The 24,336-nt window shown below is 35.5% G+C and overlaps 1 protein-coding gene across 4 annotated transcripts in view; it reads right to left on the minus strand.

The window, feature by feature from the left end:
• The window catches only part of RAP1GDS1 (Rap1 GTPase-GDP dissociation stimulator 1), a 135,031-nt gene extending 112,351 nt beyond the window's left edge, over positions 1–22,680 (minus strand). The window contains exon 1 of one of the 4 annotated variants that reach the window (XM_079153820.1): positions 22,450–22,680. In XM_079153820.1, coding sequence (XP_079009946.1) covers positions 22,450–22,453 — 4 coding nt within the window. In that variant the 5' untranslated portion in view covers positions 22,454–22,680. The remainder of the gene's footprint in view (positions 1–22,449) is intronic. The other 3 variants (XM_079153822.1, XM_079153819.1, XM_079153821.1) reach the window with 3 other exon arrangements.
• Between the last annotated feature and the right edge of the window lie 1,656 nt (positions 22,681–24,336).

The following is a 24,336-nucleotide window of genomic DNA, read 5'->3' on the forward strand; positions in this document are numbered from 1 at the left end:
TCACCAGCTCTCCTTCTCTTTCTTCCCCTTTAATGTTAGCATGACCTCAGTTCTGCCTGAGTAAAACCACATCCATCAGAGTACTAGGATGACATGCTGTCTTTCCTTCTGTCCCTCCTTTTCATATCCAGCTGGACAGACCACTTCCTTTATCTACTCATAAATATGAGTTAAGGTCATTTGGCTAAACTCTGACCACTGGCAACTTCTGATAAGCCTGGTCAGCCAACTATCCTTATAAGTGTTTTCCAGAAATTCCTGTTAAAAACACATGAACAGGACCTGCAATTGTGGACCAGTAGTAGAGTGCTTGCCTAGAAAGCATGACGCACTGTAATCAATCCTCAGTACCACATAAAAATAAGTAAGTTATTGTGTTCATCTATAAGTAAAAAATTAAAAAACACATGAACAGCTATACTTTTCTGTTAGAACTTTCAAAAGATTCTTCTCAAGTCCTTTCTTTCTTCTCATAATACTGTATGCCATTAGAATCTCTTTTTATCTTCCAAACTCCTTCTACTATAAACCAGAAACTCAAAATTATTTTCTTGTCAGTGTGTGTTTATTGCCATCAAAGGTTTTAATAAGACCTAAATTTCTACAGTTATAAATTCCTCTCAATATAATCTAAGAAAAACTGAAGGGGAAAATGAGGCTATTATAATATGTAAATAACTTGACTATAAGAAAGATCATTACCATCATCAAATGAACTTGATTATAAGCAAAAGACCTCTAAAGAACCAGTCTGAATATAAGGCAGTATCATGGTAACTTAATTTTTATGTTATTTGTGGTAGATATTTTCCAGTTTATCTTCTTGACATCAACCAGAAATGATAGCTCTATTTTCAAGGTTATTAGATCTATAATATAATATTTTAAAATGTTAATAAATTCTATCATTTTATTATATGCTAGGTAAATGGATGGATAGAAAGGAGTGTGTGTTGGACAACAACTTTATTTTTAATGATAAAAACCCACAGGAGTTCAGCCCAGTGGTACACACCTGTAACCCCAGTGGCTCGGGAGACTAAGGCAGAAGGATCACAAGTTCAAGGCCAACCTCAGCAACTTAGTGAGATCTTGTCTCAAAAAAGGGGGTGGGGGGATCTGGAGGATATGACTCTGTGGCTTAGTGGTTAAGTGCCCCAGGTTCAATCCCAGTACAAAAAAAAAAAAAAAAAAACACCAAAACCACCACAGGAGGAAGTACAGGATAAGAACTGCTAACTGAGCTTGTGAAAGTTCAAGACCTTTCCATCCCCTCTTCAAATATCACCCATTTTCCCCATAATTCTATAGTCACTCACTAACAGTAATATATTTTTAAAAGAGATTAAAGTTTTCTTGCCATTGAAGTTAACATAATCTTCATGTAACTATCTAGTAACAAACCTTTACTGGCATCATTATCCACATCAAATGTAAAGAAAAAATATTTCTGTACTAATATGGTTTTCAAATACACAGGATGTAGTCAATGTATTAATGAAAAAATTTCAAATTTATTTCAAAATAAATGACATTAAGTCAATTTGGGGCACTTGGTTTAAGGAGGTAGAAATAATAACAGTCTCCCCTGGATATTATATTTCATTTATCTAAAGGGTTTGGTATCTGACTGACTGAAGCAATTTTGAAAAGCTTGTCTAGTGAAGTAGGAAGAAACAATTGTTTTTATAAGCAGGAAGAAAATACTGTATTTAAAAATTATAAGATTTTTCAGTTTAGCTATGCTATGATTTAGTTTCTATTTGTTTAATATATGTTTACAGAGTTGGTCCTAAATCAGTCTGGAGCAAAAACCTTTTAATGAATTAGCCTAACTTCTCTTCCATTAAATACTACATGTAATGGAAGACAACTTTTATTTCTTTCCTTTAGGAAATTTCTCCTAGCTGAGGAAGTTGAAGACCAAGAAAGGACTTAAGTCCTCCCCGATTATTATATCCTCTGCCCATTTTAAAATAAATTTTAAATTCTCTAATTTCCCCTTTCAAATTAGAATGAGTACATGAATAAAGATTGAGTCAGAACCTCTGTCTACCTTTCCAACTTCTTCTACCCATCCAAGCCAGGACTTCAAACATGTCCTTGCCAGAACATATCACTACTCTTTCAAAATCTTAAGTGATTTACTACTGCCTAAAACAAATTGTGTTTGCATAAAAACCAAGAGCTTCAACTAACATTATAACCTCATGTCTTGTTACCTGGTCACACATTATGCTCATCAGTCCCACTAGCCTTTTTCCCAGGAACTCTCCAATTGTACAAATGTGCAAAATTAATTTCTTCGTGTTAAAAAAGTCTTTCTGTGTACTCTCCACCTATAGAATGACTACTTACTCTGCAAAGTCTACCAATAAACACAAATTCTTACATGAAACCCTCTGATCAACCCCCTTTCTTTTCCCATATTTTGTTTATACCTCAATTATAGCACTGACTTCACTGTTTTCTATATTACTACAAGAATTCAAGTCAGGTTTCACCATAATCAAACAATCCTCAGGCAGAAAATATAGCAAATTTTAAAGATTAAAAATGCAGCCTTTATAGTCAGTCCATCTGGGCTTAAGTCCTGGGTCCACATTTAACCTGTATGAGTTTAGGCTGGTTCATTTTGTTTCCCCATAGGTAAAATTCCATGTATTACCTATAGTACATTCTATAAATATAAATGTAAAGCTTATTAAGAAAAGTGCAAATTCATGGTATACTGTCCCAACAAATGTTAATGATTTTAATCTGTATGAACTTCTACTGGATCTGTATCTTACTTTCATGTGTGAATGAAGTCTATGAAATAAACAAATGCAACCAAGAAGAAAACTTTGTGTTGCCCCTGTTGTCCCATTAAGCAGTAATAAAATCTGTTCTGAAGTTCAAAAGAAAACAAAATAAATGCAGATGACAAAAATATATACTTCATCAGGTTGTTGTGAGGATTAAGTGAGCTTAATCCTCATGTTCTCAGAACAGATGCTAGTGCACACAATAAGCAACTAACCAATGCTGATGACTGTTGATATAACATTTATAACTGTATCACTGTATTACTATCCCCATCATGTGTTTTTTTTTTTTTTTTTTGCTGTGCTAGAGATTGAACCCAGGGCCTTGTGCTATCTCCCCAGCCCCATCATGTTGTTTTAAACAGCAGGCATTCAATAAATGATTATTGCATTAATGGTGACCAAAAATTGTGCATTTGGATGAGAAAAAATTTAACAGGATGTCTATTACCAATTTTCTTTTAAAACGCATAAATTTTTCCTTCTTTTTGCTTGATGATCTTCTTTTACTTTCACTAACCTCTCCTCTCATATGTCAATGAACTAATATATTTTCAAGCTTTCATGCTTTTCTTCTTCTCATAATCAAGTGTAGATATACAAGACTTTGGGGGAATTTTGCTAATAACTAAAATGGGATCCTACTATACACGCTTTTTTGTATCTTCATTTTCTTACTCTATAATAACTCCTATAAATTACTCCAAGATAATCTATGTATTTGAGCCATACACCATGGTTGCAGATAGCATGATTTATTCAGCCCCTTCTGTATGAAGTTTTTCGCCTTCTTTTGTAGCATTTTTGTTTTGATTATTGGTAATAATGTACAATAAATATATCTGAACATGTACACAATACTCTTAGTTTTACAGGACAGGTTTCTGAAGAATGGGACAGCTGAGTCTAAGTATTTTTAATTTTGCCTGATCACTTTCCAAAAAGGCTCAATGATTTTATTTTCCCCTCAACTATGTATTTAAAAATAGTTTCTTCCCAAATCTTGAGTATCAATGACTATTATAGCTCTCCACTTGACAGTCTGATGGGTTTAGACTGCTATGTAATTTTTATTTTAATTTCCACTTCTTTAACCATTATAAACGTCAGCATCATTTAATATTGATTAGCCTTTTGAATTAGACTTCCTTGAAAGTGCTCATTCACATCCTTTGCCTAGAGCTCAGATAGGTTTGTCTCATTCTTATTGTACAGTATAGATATCAATCTTGTCTGTCATCTATGTAACTTTTTTCCTAATATCTATCATTAATCTACTAGTTTTATTATTCCTCTTTCCCTGCAATTTTCTTGTATAGCATCTGGGTTTTCAATTACAGTTAAGAAAGTCTCCTGGGCTCCCAGAAAATTGCTTGATTATCTTTCAATATTATGATTCTTTTAATTTTTATGTCTTTGATTCACTGGAATTCATTTTTACATAAGGCCTAAGATTGGAGTATAATTTTATTTTCTTGTATCAAGAGGTTTTAACACTCACCCTTTTCTCACTAAATTAAACTACTACTTTATTTCATATACAGAAATGTATTGTCTCTTCATTCCAATAATCTTTATCCATTTTTATGCTAATATATTGACATAATTACACTGAACCTATCTCATGTTCTAGTATCTGATAAGACTAGTCCTGACACCACTCTTTCTCAGTTATTCAGAGTTTTTTCTTCCAAAGATTTTTCACTCTCATCACTTCAGATCATTTAGATCATTTCATCGAAGCACTCCAAAGTGATAAAGTGAACAAATGACTGACTAAAAGGCCAAATGAACAAATAAATATTCTCTTCGATTACATTAACTTTATATTTTAAGTTTGAGATCATTTGCATTTTTACTGTTAGGTCTTCCCCTCTACTACATGGATATATCTCATTTTGTTCAGATCCTGTTTGGGGTCTCTCAGTAAAATTGTCTAGTTTTATATATATCCTATTTCAACATATTTTAGAATTTTGTCATTAGTGAGAATTAAGAATTTTTCCCCCCATTTTGCTGGGCACAGTGGCTCACACTTATAATTCCAGCAACTCCAAGGCTGAGATAAGAGGATTACAAGTTCAAAGGCAGCCTCAGCAACTTAGTGAGACTCTGTCTCAAAATTAAATAAAGTAAAAAAGTCTGGGGATGTGGCTCAGTGGTTAAGCACCCCCAGGTTCAATCCCCAGTACCGAAGGAAAAAAAAAGAAAAATTTCTCATTTCTTTATGTAGGTAGATATGCCTATAGTAAAAAAAGAAAAACTGTGCATGAAGATGACATATTCAACCACCAAATTCTCTTATTAATATGAGTGAGTTTGTTTTAAAGTCTCCTAAATTTCCTCCGCATACAATTATCTGAACAACAAATACAGATCACACTATACTTTATATTGTATATATGCTTATATTAAATATGGAAACAGTTCCAAACTCTCATTTCATACTACATTAACTGACTTAGACTATATTTAATAAAGAAAACCTTCCCTTTTGCTCTTAATACCACTGCAACCCTCTATGCGTCTCTGATGATGAGGTAAAATAAACACTCAACAAAATTGGACGAAATGAGCATTTTTTCTTAGCAGCTAAAAAAGTAAGAAAAATCATGCCTCTCTTATTTGCTACTGCATTATAGATGCTTGTCGTCAAAATGTCAACTAGAAAAACTGAGAGCTCAGAAAGAATATCTAAAATTTAATAATTTATTACTACTTTCATAACTATTACTTGGTCACTGAATAAGTACCTCAAATGTTAAAGAGAGTATGAAGCTAATGTAAATGGGTCATTTTTTTTCATTAGTTTCCATAATTAAATTTCACAGAACCCCAGTCCAACATAAATACTAAATACGTTCAGTGAGTACACACACGCGCACGCACACACACACACACACACACACACAACCCTTGGGGGGAAAAATATATTAGAGCCAAAATGTATTATTCAAAGTACGTATATGCAAAGTTTATTCTGTAGGGCAATTCAAGCAGTACTTTGATGAATTACGAATATTAGTAATATTTGAAAAGAAAATTGAGAGCTAGAAACTGCTCTATTTATGAAAATTCCAACTTAAAATTTCATAAATCTTGCATTCTTAACTTTTACCTCAAGGTGTTTGTTTATTTATGATTTTAACATGTAGTGATACCGACTCACGACTTGCTCTGCACGTGGCTCCTGGAGTGCAATGCCGTTTAACTCTGTGCCCATTCCCCAGTTATCCACACATGCATCCACTGGGTACTCCTTTTTCATTTCACAAGATAATTAGAACATATCACATTACTTACTTCTCTCACTTCAGATAAGGAAACAAACAAGATTTCATAAAATATAAGGGTTTAGATAAATTTAATCGACCTCTCCTAATAAGCAAAGCAGTATGAAATCCCTGTCAAGTGACTGTATTCTAAACTTTAACTTCATAAATAAGTCCATAAATTTAACTTAGAAATTATTTTTATTCTAAATGTTCTGTACTTTTCATTTTGTTAGTTTTATAGTTCTACGTACATACGGTAAAACTGTCAGTATATTTCTACTATTACCTGGGAAATTCTTCTAGGATATTCACACTATTCTCTATAGTAAAAGCAAAATAAACTCTGAAGGCCTTCAATTACTTTCTCAGTTACCCATTCTTGAATATTCTTTTATAAATTTTGGTACAAATTGCCATGATTAAGAAATATTTTAGGGGTGGAGATGTAAGTCAGTGATAGAGTACCTGCCTAGTAAGAACAAAGTCCTGAGTTCAATCCATAGCATTATAATACTAATAATAGTAATAAAAAAGTATTAATATGGTCTACACTAAAAATAACGACTTCATTTCACTATAAGTTTTCTTCTCTAATTATTTCAGAAATCTGATAAAAACTTTCTCAGTAGTCATTTTTCATTTATTCTTAAATAAAGTTAAAACTCTATTTTGGTTTAAATCAGAACCACTGTATAGTCTTACTTGTCATGTTTGATTAGATGGTCCAGAGTCTGATTGATGATCTTCAAAACTATCAAAACTATAGTAAACCATAATGCATGAGAACAAGATACGGTTTGTTAAATTTTATTTCACCAAGTGCCAAAAGACCTTTTTCACTTGGAGTTCAAGAATTATTTCACTGTTTTAAGCTGTTATAGTTTTAGCATACAACATAACACAAATTACTAAGAAATTAACACATTATCATTTTTTCCTAATCAGTGATTCACAATGAGATTCAGGCTTAATGAATTATTTGTATGAGAAATGACCAAGAAAAATATTTTGATGATTTGTTCAGTAGGAACTAAACAGAAAGATTTAAGATACTCTCATATCACAGTGGTCAACACCTAGGATATTATAAGCCAACTGAGAAAATCAATATAAATAAATCAACAGAGCTTGACAGAATGTTGAATAATTTTAAAGGAGGCTAAGAAATATACTGGAACAATGTTGGTAAAATGTAACCTGTCGATTACTAACAGTTTGTGTGATGAATAATTATTGAAATGACCTATATATAAAAGACTAGTTCTAGAAAATGCTAGAAAATGGAAACCATATACTTTCAAACTTCACTTATTTGCCTGCCTCCTTTATATTGCCTGTATAATCAACAAAGGAGAAACTCTCTAAACACAAAAATAAAAATAAAAATAAAAATAAAAATAAAAATAACTGCTTTTAATATATTTGCCCTGCTTCAGCTCCTTATACCTATAATGTACCTACAAGTCAAGTTAAATAAGACCTTACTATCATCAGAATTATTTCAGGAAAATGTCTTATCCGATTATCCTGTGTTTCCCAATCTCCCAGGCCCCATTTTATTTATTTCTTAGTTCTCTTACTCCACTTACCTCCTCAGATTAGTAGATTGATCTAGGACTATCTTAGCTGTGAGCTTCTACTCCTCACTATGCTACTATGCTACTCAAGCATTTGTCCATCATGTGAAACCCCCTGACACTTAGATTCAAGGGTAAAAGGTATCTTGTCTTCAAGTTCTACCTCAGACTCTAGGATACGCCTGACAGCAGAGGAAAACCAGACAAGCAACAGATAATGCAATTTCAATAAGAGGAGATTTTGCCTAGGCTAGATAAATTAGATAAACAAAAGTGGGATTATCCACTTTGACTTCCAAACAGTCTTAAGATTTTTTCCAAAACATATTCAAATTGTAACTAACCATATAAAGTGATGGGGAAAATAAAGACCCGACTTTATAACATTTTGCTGGAGAGAAAATTTAAGACTGACATACAAAGCCTAGACAATTTTAATAGTTTTTCTTTAGCTGGAGAAATACAAAAAAGTATTTCATTAAGACTGGCAAAAAAAACCAGTCTCACTTGGTAATCTAACAACAGAGAATAGATATACACACTGAAATTTATAGTTTTAGGAAACACCAACTTTTCTGAGTAATCAAATGCCACTGAAGAAAAATGATAGGCACAAGCAATCCTAAATGACATGCAGAAGTAATTAAATGTATTTCCTAATACAGGTGAATTTAAAAGTTTTTTTTTAATGTATTACTTAATGTAGGCATATATTAATACTAAGCAATACATTAAGAATACATTTTTATAAATCAAATAAATAAATCAAATACATTTTTATAAATCAAATAACTGTCTGAACTATCACTTATGAATCCACGAAGGAAATCTCAACCCAAAATATTGCTACAGAAAGTAAAAAGAAATTTTAGGATCAAGGTCCTTTTCAGTTCATAAGCATAATGACTGAGTGTTCACACTGCTGTGTGAGAGGTTTCTCCCTCTAATCCTTATTACAGCTTTGGCATATGACCTGTCTGATATGAAAAAAAGAAAGAAATTTTAGGGTCAAAATAAAAGGGAATTAGGACAAAAATAAAGTACAGCAGGATTAACATCCTTACTTAAAGCTATGATGTACCACATTAAGTTTAAAATGAATAAAATTCAACCAATGTCAGTTAACAATTTCTTTCTTTCTCAGCTCCAAATTCACTCTTCAAGTCTGATCAGTAAAAACAACATTGGGCTTGGCGCAGTGGTGCACACCTGTAATCCCAGTGGCTCAGGAGGCTGAGGCAGTAGGATCAATAGTTCAAAGCCAGCCTCAGCAAAAGCAAGGCACTGAGCAACTTAGTGAGACTCTGTCTCTAAATTTAAAAAAATACAAAATAGGGTTGGGGATGTGACTCAATGGTCAGGTGCCCCTGAGTTCAATCCCTGGTACCAAAGGGGGAAAAAAAAAAAAGACAATGCTGGACCCTTTAGGTATTTTAACTTTGCCAGATGGCATGACAATAAGCTTTGTCTACAGTAGACAATGGATAGGAAGGTTCTCTCCTTCCTGTTCAGGCTACATGGTTTTCTCCAGGGTCAAATGCCTACAAGCTATGGCTGTCACCACATATTTTCTCCACTTTTCAATGCAGGCAGCAGTTCGGTATAGGAGAGCTCCAGACAGCTAAGGTCTGCACCTTAGCCCAGGTCATGGCTTCCTGTACCATCTCCACATCCTTTTCTAAGTACACATGCTGTAAGTCCTGTGGACCAGGATAAATAGAGTAGTTCTGGCCCAAACTGTACACAAACTGTATGCTGGGTGCCTGCAGGCTCTCCAGCTCTCAGTTCTAAGCAGTACTTACAGATGCCTCAACTTCTGCACATCCAATTCTCTAGGTGCCCACTCATCAACCTTAGCCTGCTTGTTCTCCAAAGAGTTGTTCTTGTAGGTCTGATGTCTGTGTACCAGCTCTGGCCTAGTCGCCCAATGAACGTCTATGCCATCCAGAGGGTTGAAACTGTATCTCTTAATGAAAAATTTGCCCTTCCAAGAAAGTTAGTTTCCCCTTCCTTTGATATACTCACTCAGGCTTAGATTACCTTTTAGAGTTTGTGGTCTACCTTTCATAGTTACTCTCTTATCATTACATAATAATGTCATAATATTAAATATTATGGTATATGTACCCTGTTTAAGTTATTGTGTTGGGAAACAATTTTTTCTTGGCACGCCTGCATGGTTAAGCTTTCTGAGCAAAGGATAATGATAAGTCTACCTCCTTCAAGACATTCCAGAATCATTAAAAAAAAAAAAAAAAAAATCCCCTCTTTGTCCTAGAAATTTGCTTTTAGTTTACTTTTAGGGTAATAAACTTAGAGATGCCATTTTCCTCCCCAGGGAGAATTTGTTAATTACAGGGTAAGATAAGGAGTATGTTGTTTTTTTCTTCTTTGGGCAGAAGTGCCAGCAACCCTATATATGCTTCCAGTGTCATAAATTTAGGGTTTCTCTCCTATGGTGCAACCCTGCTACATATACAGGGTAACACCAGGTTCTTGCCACACTGCCAAATATTGAGAGTGAGTGTTAGGGAACCAGCACTAAAATGCTCTGTGAATGATAAACTCTGTTCTCTGACATGCAAACCTTGTGTTTCCTGTCAGACTATTTATATATACACATAAATTTAACACTGTGTGTTTTGCCTTCTAATTGGACCTAGACAGATAGCAATCTATAAAAAGCCTTCTTTGAAAAATGAGTTATGTGAGAAAGACAAAGAATGTTATGAATAAAGGACTAACAAATTAAGAAGGTAAACTCAAACTTCTACTCATCTAACAATATGAACTAAATGCCTACCAAGCACCAAATACTGCTCTTTACGAAGATGAATGAGAATTACTTTCACATATTCCTGTACATTCCCAGAAACAAAGAGTGTTACGTTTCTCCTGTATCCTTCCAGAAGCATGCTGTGCATATGTGATTTTTATATTTATAGACTTACACAAAAACCTTCAAAACATAATTCAAATATTACTACGTCCCTGGCTACCTTTTTCCTCATGGTGATGATCTTCATTTAGATCATCCATCATAAGAATTATTTGAGAAAATCATAATATAACTGAAATCCCTTTTTTAATATTATGACAAAGCATTATTTCATTCAGTAGTAATCAACACAAAAAAACTCACTGTGTTCCAAGAAAATGATAGGAAAGCTATGATTTAAAACAATTTTGCCAAAATGCTATTACTATAAGATAAAAACATTAAAATGAACTCAGGGATAATTAAATTTTCAGTTGGAGAGATCAGCATAGATATCCCTATGTTCCTAAGAAGTTTTATTGTGTTCTTGTGTTTCAATAAAAAAATATAAATTTTAGCGATAACTATTTTTATTAAGAGCACAAATGAAACTTTTCTTCATTAGCAAAATCGGTAAAATTTATCAGAAAGCTATGGTGAAACCTACAGCGATATTCAAACAAATGTGTCTATTCCTTGACTGTTAACACAATCAAACACTTCTTAAAGGGAGTTATTGTCTGACTAAAGAGAAAGAAACCAGAGAAGAATGCTACTTACTAGGCAGACTTCTCTATTAGGCTATCTTCCTTTGAAACGAAAGAAAAACTCAATATAACATTTAATTCAGCAGGTAGTTCTCACTTTGATGAATTTAATAGTAATCTGTTTCTTACTGAGAAAATGTTATCTTTTAGGTTTTATAACTGTTCCAATAATTGTTGTTACATAACAAATCACCCCAAACATACTGGCATAAAACAGAAGCCATTTTATTATACTCACAGACTCTGAACCAGGAATTCACAAAGAGCACACTGTGGATAGCTTATTTCTAATCTACAAGATCTGAGCCCTGGAAACAAGAGTCTTGAAGGCTAGGGTGGCTCTAGGAGCTGAGGTTGAAGCATCACCTGAATCATCTCACATTCATTTACTCACATGTCTGGTGACTGGCCTGGAAGGACTTAAAGACAAGGATTGCTGACCTGACAACTGACGCTTATCACAAGTCTTGGCTTCCTTAACAATAAGGCAGACTCACAGTACTAAGACTGTTCAGGGCTCTAAGCAGGCCAGTGTTCAACGAACAAGGTAGAAGTAGACCTAAACTAGAAGAAAGTCACAGAGCAGCACACTGAGGCATTGTGCTGAATAGAAGTAAGTCATAAGTGTGCTCAGATTCAATAAGAGAGTTTGAACCTAACTCTCAATGGGGGGTAGCAAGTTCCAGAAGATGATGTGGAGCAAGAGATTGCTGTGGTCACCATTGGAAAATATAATCTGCTATAATAACTGAACATTCACTAAATGGTTTGTTTAAAATAGTACAATAAAGGCAGGTGTGGTGGCATACACACCCAGCAACTTGGGAGTATGAGGCAGGAAGACAGCAAGCTTGAGACCAACCTCAGCAACTTAACTAGACCTTGTCTCAAAATAAAAAATTAAATAAAGAACTGGGGATGTAATTCAGTGGCAAAGCACCCCTTCATTCGGTCCTTGATACTGAGAAAAAAAAAAAAAAAAAAGGAAAACAGTACTAAGTAAACAGCATTATATTCTTTAACTGGATATATTTCTCAAAGCTAGTTTTCCAAAATCCATTATATTGCAACTTTAGAAACAGAAATGAAAACTCAGCAGATATTATTTTATGCAGTATCTACAACTTTCCTATGAAAACAGGTGTTACTATTATTATTATCATCGGCATTTTAACTGATGAAAGTTGAATTCAGAAGCTGAATAATTTGCCCAGAATAAGTGCTAAAGTTGTGATAAATCCGGACGTGTTTTCAAACTCCTGGCTCTTTTCACTGTACAGACAGTCAGCACTTCGCAGTTAAATGAAGCTCACAAAGATCTTGTACAGATCAGAACTGTGCAATGCAAGGACTGTCTGTATCTTGCTTTATATAGATATAAGCTTTTCAAGAATGAATTTGTTAGCTGTCCTAAGTAAGAACTGTCTATATGTCTAAATATGCGACCTAAATATATAACAAATATATTTGAGAGCTGTCTCTAGATAAGGGTAATACAATGCTGGATACCTATATTCTTGCTTTCAGTAAGTGTTTAAGTGAAGAATAAAATCTAGAGAAAAAAAATTCCAGATCTCTGGAAGCAATGAGCACTTGTATATGCCAGAGAAGCTGTGTTAGATGCTAAAAAAGTAAATATGATCTTCTTATTCAAATTTTAAGGGTCTGTGTTTCTCTCTTGTGAGTAAAAATGTTTATCTGTTTCTATTTTTCATTTCTTTTATATCTGTATATTATTTATATAAGTTATATATTTTTATATATTATTTCTTCTATACTACTCTACAGTTTTTCAAAAGCAGAAAAGGTGACTACTTGTACTACACTTCTTTTGTCACCTTTTGCAATGTTAAGAGTCTTGTGTTTCTGATTTAACTGACAGCTTATATGTACTATATAGAAGCCAGAAACGTGAAACAATGAACAGTTATCCCTTCTTTGGAGCTTAACACCATACCATGCTCCCCCCAAATTGATTTTTTGCAACCAAAAGGAAATTAATCCATTCATATAATTTTTCTTCTTTTTTAAAAACAAATGTTATAATTTTAAAGAAAAATCGACATTTAAATTTCAGTGAATATATATGTTCAGGCGTGTATACATATAGATATATATCAATATAAATTTCGCTCTTTTATAATGATCAGTTCCATCTCTGATATTGGGATTGAGAAATCTTAAGACAGGAATTATTTTTCAAAAGGGTTAAAAGGAAATAGTTTCTAAACCCTGACAAATTTGTTCAAAAACAATTTTTTTAAGATGGTATGGGTTTCTCACAGCTATAAAAGCATTTTTTTTTTCTTTTTGTAAAAGTACAATGATTCCTGGGGTGTTTTTTTCCCCTATCACAAATTGAGGGAATTTACTAGCTATCTGAAATTATTTAGATAATTTTATATAATTCTTAAGTAATTTTAATAATTTACAATGTAAATTATTAAATTTAAATGATTTTATGTAATTTTTATAGGTTAAATTCTTTCTAATATATAAGGAAATAATCCTCCTTAGAAACAATCCAGCAGTTCTACTGTACTCTGACAATCTTTTTAAACGCCATGCCATTACTTTCTCCACAAAATGTTTACACTCAAGGGTCAAAACCAAGAAAAGGACAAATACAACATCTTAATTTGAAGTGGTGAAGTTCTTATTAGGTAATGGAGCTTGAAGGTTTCCATGTTATAATTTGTATTAATTTCCCATGAGATTAGCTCCCCCAACCTTCCCTTTTTATTTGGAATATGTTCTTTGGTTCTTATTCAATAAAAATGAAAATATTTTAAGGGTATATATAAATGAGGATATAAAGAGCTTAAATAACTTGCCAAATTACAGTTTACAGAAGAGCAGATAATCTATCTTTTATCTTTCTGAACTCTTAAGATTATTCTTCAACCACTCTGGTTGTCTAAATAAATAAAATTTAATCATGACTGATGAATGAATGAATGAAATATAAATAAAATAGGTAGTTATGTTAACCAGTTAAGACTTTTCACAACCTCTTAATTTTAAAATAGATTTATTTTCTAACACAGTACTGAATAAAAGTGGTTTGACAGCAGACATTTTGCCTTGTTCCCAATGTGTAGGGAAACAGTTTTTCACCACAATGATGATGTGAATTTTGTAGCTACCCGTTCTCAGATTGAAAAAGTTCTCTTCTGATCCTACTTAGCTGAGAATTGTTGTTCTAAATAAGTCTTGAATTCTGTCAAATAAAATATTTTCAAAAAGTAGTAAGTTCCAACTTTACCATAATTTTTAATATAATTAAATCTTCAGCAATTCAGAAACAATAACAGAAATCTCATATTTCTGTATATTCAAGTACTTCCATGAATCAGACAATATTATTGAGTTAATTCTGTAGGTTATAAGGAATGTTAGTGTATAGAGTTTTCTAATGACCCACCTACTTGAATGAATCCTTAGGATTAGTGAGTTCTTGTTTGTTTGTGACTGTGTGTGTGCATGCACTCGCCCAGGGATTCCCTGCTCAACTCCAATCAATTCTGCCATACAGGAATGGGTCCTAGGAAGGCATATTTGGGGCCGGTTTAAAATGTCAGAAACTAGGTTTCTGTCCAAAATCTTCAGATCGCTGCTTTTCTGGAATTCAAAGAGTGTATGATTCAGGGCCTCAAATAATGATGACATGACTGTTTTTGTCTAGATTAGGGAACTGGGGGCCAGTGAGTTTAAGAGACATACCTGAGTTCATACATTTAGTTAGAGGCAATGTCAGGTCCAGAATCTTAATCTTGATCTCTCAACTGCTATCTTAGTGTTCTTTTCATTATACCAGGTTAGTTCAAATTTGTTAATTTAAAAAAGCAAGTGTCACTCTTGAGAACATTCACTTACATAAAAAATTAACAGGGTAAAAAAATCTTAGGGAAACTGAGGCAGCATAGCATTACTTTATGACAGGGACTGGCAAACTACATAACCTGTTTCTGTAAACTAATGGATATGAATGTCTTTTACATTAACAAATGGTTGACTAAAATCAAAAGGCTATGTCATTACATGCAAATTATTTGAAATTCCAATTTCAGTGTCTAATAACAGTTTTATTAGAATACAACTTGTTCCTTTATGCATTATGTATATCATTCAACATATAAATGGCAGAATGGAGTAGTTGTGCCAGAAAAATAATTTACATACTTTCTGATGCACTGTAAACTGCAGTGACATAGCTACAACTTGCCAAAATTTCAAGTACCATCTTTGTCATACCACATATTCATTTTGACCATTATATTAAAGCAAAAAGACTGTTCAGATGGTCCCCAATTTAAATCTTTAATTTTAAAATGGTGCAAAAGCCATATGCATTCAACAGAAACCATACTTTGAATTTTAATCTTTTCCCAGGCTAGTTAACACTCTCTCAAAGCTGAGCAGTGGCAATGAGCAGCAGCTTTTAGTAAGCCAGTTCATTATAAGGGTAAACAGAGATTTTAAGTGTACTGCTATGATATTCAGTAAGTTAGTTCTAGTAGATGCATTTTTTAACATATTTTCAACTTACTATGGGGTTACCTCTCAGTCACCATTGTAACCCCATAAGGTAAGGAATCTCTTTACTTTAAATGTCAAGCTTTTAAGGCATTTAAAATGGTATCTGGATTATTTTGCTACTGAGTTGGATAGCAAACCATTCTATTATGCAATGACGCTGTAGCTATACTGGGAAAATACAATATACATCATTATAACCAGATTAAGTATTCATCACATTCCCTACACATAGGAAAGTGTCATCAGAGAAATGAGGAAATACAAAACAAAGTATCTCATCATAGCAGAATTTCTTTACAAAACTGAAAAATGAACAGGTATGGTGGCACACACTTGTAATCCCTACAACTGGGGAGGTTGAGGCAGGAGAATTACAAATTTGAGGTTAGCCTCAGGAACTCAGAGAGACCCTAAGCAACTTAGTGAGAACTTGTCTCAAAATAAAAATTAAAAAGGGTTGGGAATGTGACTCAGTGGTAAAGTACCCCTGGGTTAAATCCCCAGCACCACACCAAACCAAACAACCACAATCAAAAACAAATTAAAAACTAAAAAATGAAAATGAGGCTACAAAGTTAAGTTTCAGAGTGTCTCATTTATTATCCTAGCAATGGAACTTTTTTTTACTTATGATGAGATAATTAAATCATACTTGACTACAGCAACCAAATAAATATTTCAGAGAAAATAAACTTTTAAAGAATGCTTTTCAGGAAGCCTAGATACCAGAAACAGTATCAACATATAACTAAAAAAAACAAAGCAAAATATTTCAAGAGGCTTTCCCTGTCTCCTGGTGAGTTGAAAGATATTAGTGACACTGCATAGTTATATTTTCAAGAAGTCAATTCTAAGCAACTGAAGAATTTGTCTCTATGAAGAGTAAACATAGAACAATAACAGGCAAAAACATTTCCAAAGTTTAGAAAATACTAATTCAGTTTAACCTGAAGTGGAATCTGCTAAGATGTGTTACAAATGATAATGGCAAAAATATATGAGGAACAAGTTTACAGTTGGTGAAAATGTTAGGTGTTTAAAGTCTATGGTATTTTTCATTCTATTACTTGTCAATATGTTTTTTATTGGGAAAATATTTTAATCAATCATGTATCACTAAACTAGTACTGTCACCAGTGAACTTTACTTGTCCTCACAGATTTAACGGCAGTCAGTTCTATGCATATACATCATAAATAGAAACTGAATATTCTGACCTGCTTTATCATGTAATGGCCTAATAGCTTAGTAACTGTAGAGCTTTACTGTGATTGTCTGAGCTTATGCACAAATGAAAATTTCTGAACCAAAAAAAATGCCTTCAACCACTAGTATCAAATAATAAATATATTTGAAAATTAGATATTGCTGCAGATTTGATAGTTTCCTAATGAATTAAACCTAAAGTCAAGGCAAAATAGTGCTTATATATGAGAAATATATATCCTAATACAGTAATTTTGATAACATTGTTCAAATTGCAAGTAACAATTGGTTCATTTTGTACACTTCCTTTGTTTTCAGGTTAAAACAAGATCTCCAAGCATTCACAAATTTTCAATGGATACTTTGCCAGCTTAAATTACAGTTCCAGCATTCCTTTTCAAACCTTACAACAAGTGCAAAGGCAATATCCATATTTCAAAATCCATTTAATGTTCCAATGGAGGAGCTCCCACCTAGTCTTCAATTAAAAGTGGTTGACCTGTATATTAAACTGTAAATATCAAGAGAAGATCTAAAAAAATTCTATAAATGCTTTCCATTAAATGAATATGCTCATTAAAATAATATGTAGGCCTGTTGATGTAGCTCAGTAGTATAGCTTGCCCCGTAGGTTCAAAGCCCTTGGCTCACCACACACACTAAATAACCAAATTAATTAATAAAACATAATTGCAGTATGTAGCTGTTGAAAAAATACTTCAAAGATGAAATTCATAAAATTGAATTACAAATCTTCATTAATAAATGACTATCTTCTGATACCTTTGAATCAAATAAAGTGAAATGTTATCCCCACAAAAAGAAATGCTAGTCTTTTCATTTTGTATTACAATAAACTAAACTTTGTTCAATTAATGTTATGTTTTCTATTCAGTCAAAGTATTTGTGGATATTTGTTTTCTCTCATCATATATTCTCTCTTTTCTGTATAATACCCTTGATTTTTGCTTCTTGGCCTGTAAAACCTAAAAAACTTACCATCTCACCCTCTGTGGAAAAAGTCTGAGAGCAGCTGCTTGATAGGGTGCAATTTATTCCTGGTACAACATTACCTGAGATCCTCCTAACAATGCAAACTCTCAGCCTATCTCACACACATTGAATCAGAATTTTTGAGTATAGACCCAGTAGTATTTTTAACAAGCTTTCCAGGTGATTTTTATGTAAGCTAAAACTTAAAACACTGCTTTAAATCAGAATTTTAGAATATTAGGTTTGAGAGGATTTATCTCCTTGGATAAATTATTTAATTCTCTGAATCAGTAAAATGGGGAATGTCACTCAACTCATAGAACTATTGAAAAGATTAAAATTAAATTTGGAGTATGATAACTAACATCAATAATTCTTAATAAATGGTAATTATTAACTCAGTGTACCGGAGACTCATGTACTGGCCCATGAAATAATGATTATTAAATTTTAAGGAATTTTATGAGACAGTTATTAAAAGTTATTATTAAAAATTAAATTATATACTTTAAATTAAATGAGTTATATTAAAACAAGTTATATGCAAAACCATCATTACTTAATTACTTTACTACATTTCACTATTATCTGTTCTCCTGAGATTATGTCTATACAGTAGATATACTATATAATGGTGTGCTGCATCTGATCTCTTCCCAATTCTATACTTGTTGACACCATTTTGATAGCTTGAAATCTGCAATGGTGGGAGTATTTACAACACAGGAAACTGACAACCACCACAAATTGGGCTTTTTTGGAGAAGCTTTTGGTTAACAATTACCAGCATACCTCTGGTTATCATTATTTAAAATTATACAATTAATACATGCAGAGGTGTCTAATAATCTGTTAGGTTAAAAAGAATAGCCCAGATAGATAGATACATACATACCATTAGGTATTTACAATCACTCTGTGAAAAACTGGAAAAAAAAAAAATCATCAGAAGGACTTTGGAATTTACAAGTACAGCTAATCATAGTTAGCAGCTCGGTTTAACCACTTCCTTTTATCACTGCAGTGGTTGGTTTTAACTCCTGGAATGCTTGTAGTAAAAACTGCATAAATAGATGCACTGAAAAAAAATGGTATTTCTCTGCAGTTTGAATCCAGAATCCATACCTTAGTTAGCATTGTAAATGACTTTTGGGGGCATTTATTTAGGCCAACCCTAACAAATTATCTTAAACCCTTACACTGCAGCATCAAGTAGATTACCATTTGAACAATAAAGAAAAACAAGTTATACAGAGATGAATATGACATCAATGATACTAAGTATATTTCAAACTTTAGTTTCAAATAGACATAGAATTTCAGAATCAAAATAATACTTTGTAACTGCTATGGTTTGAATGTTTTTTGCCCCTTCCAAAACTCAAATTGGAAAATAATTCCCAATGACAGACATTATTTAAAAGAAAAAAACTGTACTATGCTAAGTTATAAAGACCTAAGTAGAGTGTCAAAGAAATATATGTGTAGCACTATGCTGAAATTACAAAATATTCCCAGGCAAGAAAACAATATATGCCACTCCCTATAAAGTGCTACATTTTACTGCACAGAAACATTTAAATCCAAACTCTTCTTCAGTTTGGCATTTAAGATCTTATATTATCTGGTCATGATATATTAATTTTTCTCATCTCTGTTACCCACTATTTCCTTATCTTCTGCACTAGCCCAAAGTGGCTATTTAATAATATCCTAGAAATTCCTCAAATGTTTAATATCTATCTTCATGTTACTTCTCTCCCCTCTCCATTCCAGTTAACAGTCTCATATATACTTTTCAGAAACTGAACTAACCTTTGATTCAAATATTTCTCTAAGACCCTCACTTTATCCATAAATTTTGTAATTTATGCAAAGGCCTTTTATATCATTCATACCTGTATTCCTATTATAGTTATTTGCATATTTGTCATATTGTTCCTGTTAGGATTACGAGAAACTTGAAACATGAAGGTCCTTTTCATTTTTGTCCTCTCACATCACACTGCATATGACTGATATTTAATAAATAACGTATGTTAAACTTACAATAAAATATATACAAAAAAATAGTTGTGGTCTACAAGGTTATACAAGAATTTTCCCTTACTTTCCTGCGGAGAAATCACTGCCATAGATCTTTTTTAAAAATTTTCACTTTCTTTGAGAAGATGACTAAAAAGCAATTTTCCCCTGTCATTAACCAATATCTTATGGATTATTATAACAACTTTCTTAGATCAGATATAAAATTGCTTTCCAAGATTCCATTTTTATATTATTGTATGTAGCTACTGATCATACACCAAACCACATTACCATTGAAAACTGTAGTTTAGAAGGAGATGGCTTGCCTGAGGTTGATTCAAAGTCCATACCTCTAAGATTACCCAACATTTTTTTTTTTTGAAGAGACCATACTACAATGATATTTCTCAGTACCTGTTTCTTCTATACCTTCATAATATCTACCAACCCAAATGTTTGTTCCCAGACTACACTTTCAGGTTTAAAAGTTAGAAATAATAGGTGGTTTTAAGAATTAATTTGTCAAAGATTTACTGAATACCTACTAATTGAAAGCACTGTAGGAGCACAAAAATTAACAAGACATTGTTTTCAAATGCTGAAACTCAAGATTAAATGCATAACACACACCTAACTAACTCCATTTCCAGGTAGATTATGTAATTGCTAAAAATTTTCTAACAAGGTACAGAGTATTATGAAGAAAAAGATTAATCTAACCGAAGCTTCAAAATAAGAGATGGGTTTTTATTTGGCCCTTTTTTAAATTTTAAATTAAACAATAGATTCAACATTTTCAAGATTACTCAAGTAGATCAATTGTTTCATATATTTTTATTCATCAGTTTTGCAACAAATTTAGATATTTCTCCCACCAAAAAGTAATGATTCAACATTTATCTTTTAATTAGATGGATTTTTAAAGCTCACCTTAAAACATGGAAAAATGTATTTTACAAGCCAAACTTGTTCTGTATGTTTAAAAGAAAATCAAAGTACGTTCAATAATCTGATTTAATATTCATTAAAAATTCTGCTCCTGGAAAAAGGATAGACACATATAAATAGGCCATCATATTTTTTACAGAAATCTGTTCAGAATATTAATAAGACATTAATAGTAAAACTAAAAATAAAATCCAGGGTCCTAGAGAGTTTTTCATTCATACCCCCTCCTCCTGCAACACTGTTCTCTTCCCACTCTATGGCCAAAGGTCTGAATCAGAGCTTGGATCATTTGCTTTTCCAGGAAGCTCCAGGACACCATTTCTAGATTTAGATACTTCTTTAAAGGTTCTGAGTTGCCATGACCTAACTCTGGACATGTTGAGCACCGTACTGACAGATGAAAGGACCACCCTCATCTCAAGCCTAAAATAACTTCCGCGGAAGGAGTGGGAAAAGTCCAAGTGTATGGATGCCAATGGAGCAAATTTTAAAGGGAGGAAATTATGATAGATAGGAGTGGAAGCAGGCTGGAGAACATGCAGAAGTAAGGTATTCCAAGTTGCTACTATTAAAAGAAACTTTCAGCTCTTAATTACATTGCAGAATTCATCAGACGTTTCTGTAATTACTGAACAGTTAAGCAATACAGCATGAAAAAAATTGGTTAAATTATGTATAGGTTTATAAAACATATTTGCTTTTAAAAATCTCATCCAAACCAATCTTTTGAGATTAACTATAAATACAAAGGAACTAAAATCAGATTATGCAGATTTGGGCAGGGGAAGATGGGAACGAATAACTAGCATGTAAATTCGGTAACAATATGTTACAGGGCGCAGTTTCCTGCTCCAGTAGACAGACGAAGGAACCGAGAAAACGGCTCGAGGACAGAAATATTGCACATTGTAGTCATCCAACATTAATTCAACAGCCAGCGCCTCTACTCTGCCTCACCTTCCTCCTGGCCTCTGACAAGTCATCATTTCAAACTATGAAGCTGTCCGCTCTCCCCCATGGAAAATAATAGATGTGCAGGTTGTAAAATCACCCCCAAACTACTTGCTTCCACTTCCCCGCCGCGGGATGAGCAGTTCCCAAGATGGGAAGAGGTCGCACTGACAGGGAAGGAAGTTACACCAAGTGGTCTTTTCTCGCGGTCGGACACGAGCCTCGAGCCCGGCCGACGCGGGAGCAAGGAAGCGGGCGGCCTCCGGATCAACGGGCTGGGGCAGAGGATGTGAGCCCTCTAGGCAGCTCCTTCGTGCCGGCACCGGCAGGAAGAATGGAGGAGGGGAGGAAAGGAGCAAGTACCGAGAGCCGGGCGGCGGTCCGGCCCCGCAGCCGACCCCACCCCGGCTCGGGACCCTCCCAGTCCAGCAGCCGGCGTGCGTTCCGCGTGCGCCGACTCTCCCCCGGGGGAAGAGCCACCGTCTCGCACCCGTGGAATTGAGAAATCCGGCAACTTTGCGCGAGAAATGCTTCCCACCCTGCAGCACGCTGAGAAAGAGAAAAAATGTCAGGCGATGACGGGGGGGAAGGATGACTTACCCATGTTCCTTCCAGAGGGTGAGGACCCGCAGGGCGAGGCGAAGGTCTCTGGTGCGGACGGCACGGTAGTGTCCTCCCTCTACCTCCGTGTCTCCCGCAGCCAGGGAGGGACCCGCGGGGGGCGGCCGCCAGGGAGGAGCAGCTGCTGCTGCTGCAGGCGGCGCGGCCGCGGCGGGGACGAGCGGCGGGGGGCGGGGCGGGGCGGGGCGGCAGGGCGCAGCCTGCGGCGGGCGCGGCTCCGAGCGGGCTGGCGGGCGGCGGAGGCGCCGAGCCGTCCCGAGGAGCGCCGGCCCCGACGCGCGGCCCGGAGCGCCCCGCCCTCCCCACCGAGCATGCTCAGTGCCGCCTTTTTCTCCGCGCTGCAAGTGAACCGAGCGCGAGGGTGGGCGTGTTTGCGCACCGGCTGTAGCTGCAGCGAAGCTTGATGGCCGCCGTCTGAGGGGCCGAGGGTGGTGGGCCCGCAAGAGGCAGGACATAGGATACTGAGCTCCAACTGCTACCAGCCGATTCAACCCAGGCTTGCGTTCCCACCGATAGCTCCAACTCACACTCGGAATTCGGGCTGCATGCGTTTTAGGACGCACAAACCAGAGTTCCCCCGAGAAGAGGCTGGGCCGCCTCAGACCCGAGAAGGGTGGTGGGGAGGCAAAGCAGACGCCCCGAAAGCGAGCTGGAGTGCACGTGTAGACGGATGAGGCCGGCCCTTATAGGGACCAGGACGCCTGTGGGCAGGGGGCCGGGGCGGCGCTGGGCGGGTACTTCATATCGGCGAGCTTAGCACTGGAGCAGTTGAGGTTGTCCTATCTGTAGCTAGCGTAAAAACAGGTTCTGGCAACTGAGTACACTGACCAGAGAGCGCGTCGCTACCCTCTCCGAGGAATGCGGCCTCCACACCCCGGAGGGCGCTCGCAGGGCCCTTTAACTAGGGTGCCGTCGAGCTCCACCCCTCCGGGATGTGCCAGCTCCGCCCCGCTCGTTTTGAGCGGGAGGAACAACATTCTCAGGCCTGAAAATAAGACTGAGTTGGCTGCAGCACGGCTAAGCTAACCCATGGATGCTCCGCGGTTCTGGACGCCGCCTGGGGCTCCTGCCATCCCCTGGGTCGCGGGGAACCCCTGAGCAGGGGCGCTCCCCTTGGACGCCTGGGAGACTGGGCATGCGCGCTGCTTTTGGGTCGTCTGCCCTGGAGGGTGGAGGCAGAAAGAAACGTTTTCTTTTTCACCTAGTCTTGCTCTGACCCTCCCCGCCCCCAGGGTGATTGGAAAGACGAATCTGGAGGCAATCCCGAGACTGCAGCGACCGCAGTCTTGCTGGCAGAGAAACAGTCCCCTGTACAACCTGTGGGAGAACAACTGAATCTAGATTTCTCTTCAACTTTTTACCCTTCCAATCAGATGTTGAAAGGGTTTTTTCTTCATCATTGGCTCACCCTACTATGTTAACTGCTAACATTGCCATACTGTTGTATGACTAATATTACAAGCTTATAAATCAAAGGGGGGCCTTAATGTGCTAAGAAAGGAAATTTTATGTGATTTTTCTAAAACAAAAAAAAAAATGCAACATGATAATTATAGAGAGGTCTGGTAAAACAGCAAAATACAGTTTACAGAAGTCAAAGAATTGGACTTTTCTGATGTGTAAGTCACTTATGTCTTCTGAAACAAGAATGCTCTTCCTGTTTGCCTCAAAAATCATCTTACACACTTAATTAGTTTCCTGGGACTGCTGTAACAATCTCAGCAGTGGTTTAGAACAACGGAAATTATTGTCTTGAGTTCTGGATGCAAGAAGTCAAAGTGTGAGTAGGGGATGCTTCCTCCGAAGGCACTTGGAAAGGATCTCTTCCAAGGCTTTTCTGGCTTCAGGTAGTTCATTGACTTGTGG

Source organism: Sciurus vulgaris (genome assembly GCF_902686455.1).
Source record: "Sciurus vulgaris genome assembly, chromosome: 9".
Classification (NCBI taxonomy): Eukaryota; Metazoa; Chordata; class Mammalia; order Rodentia; family Sciuridae; genus Sciurus; species Sciurus vulgaris.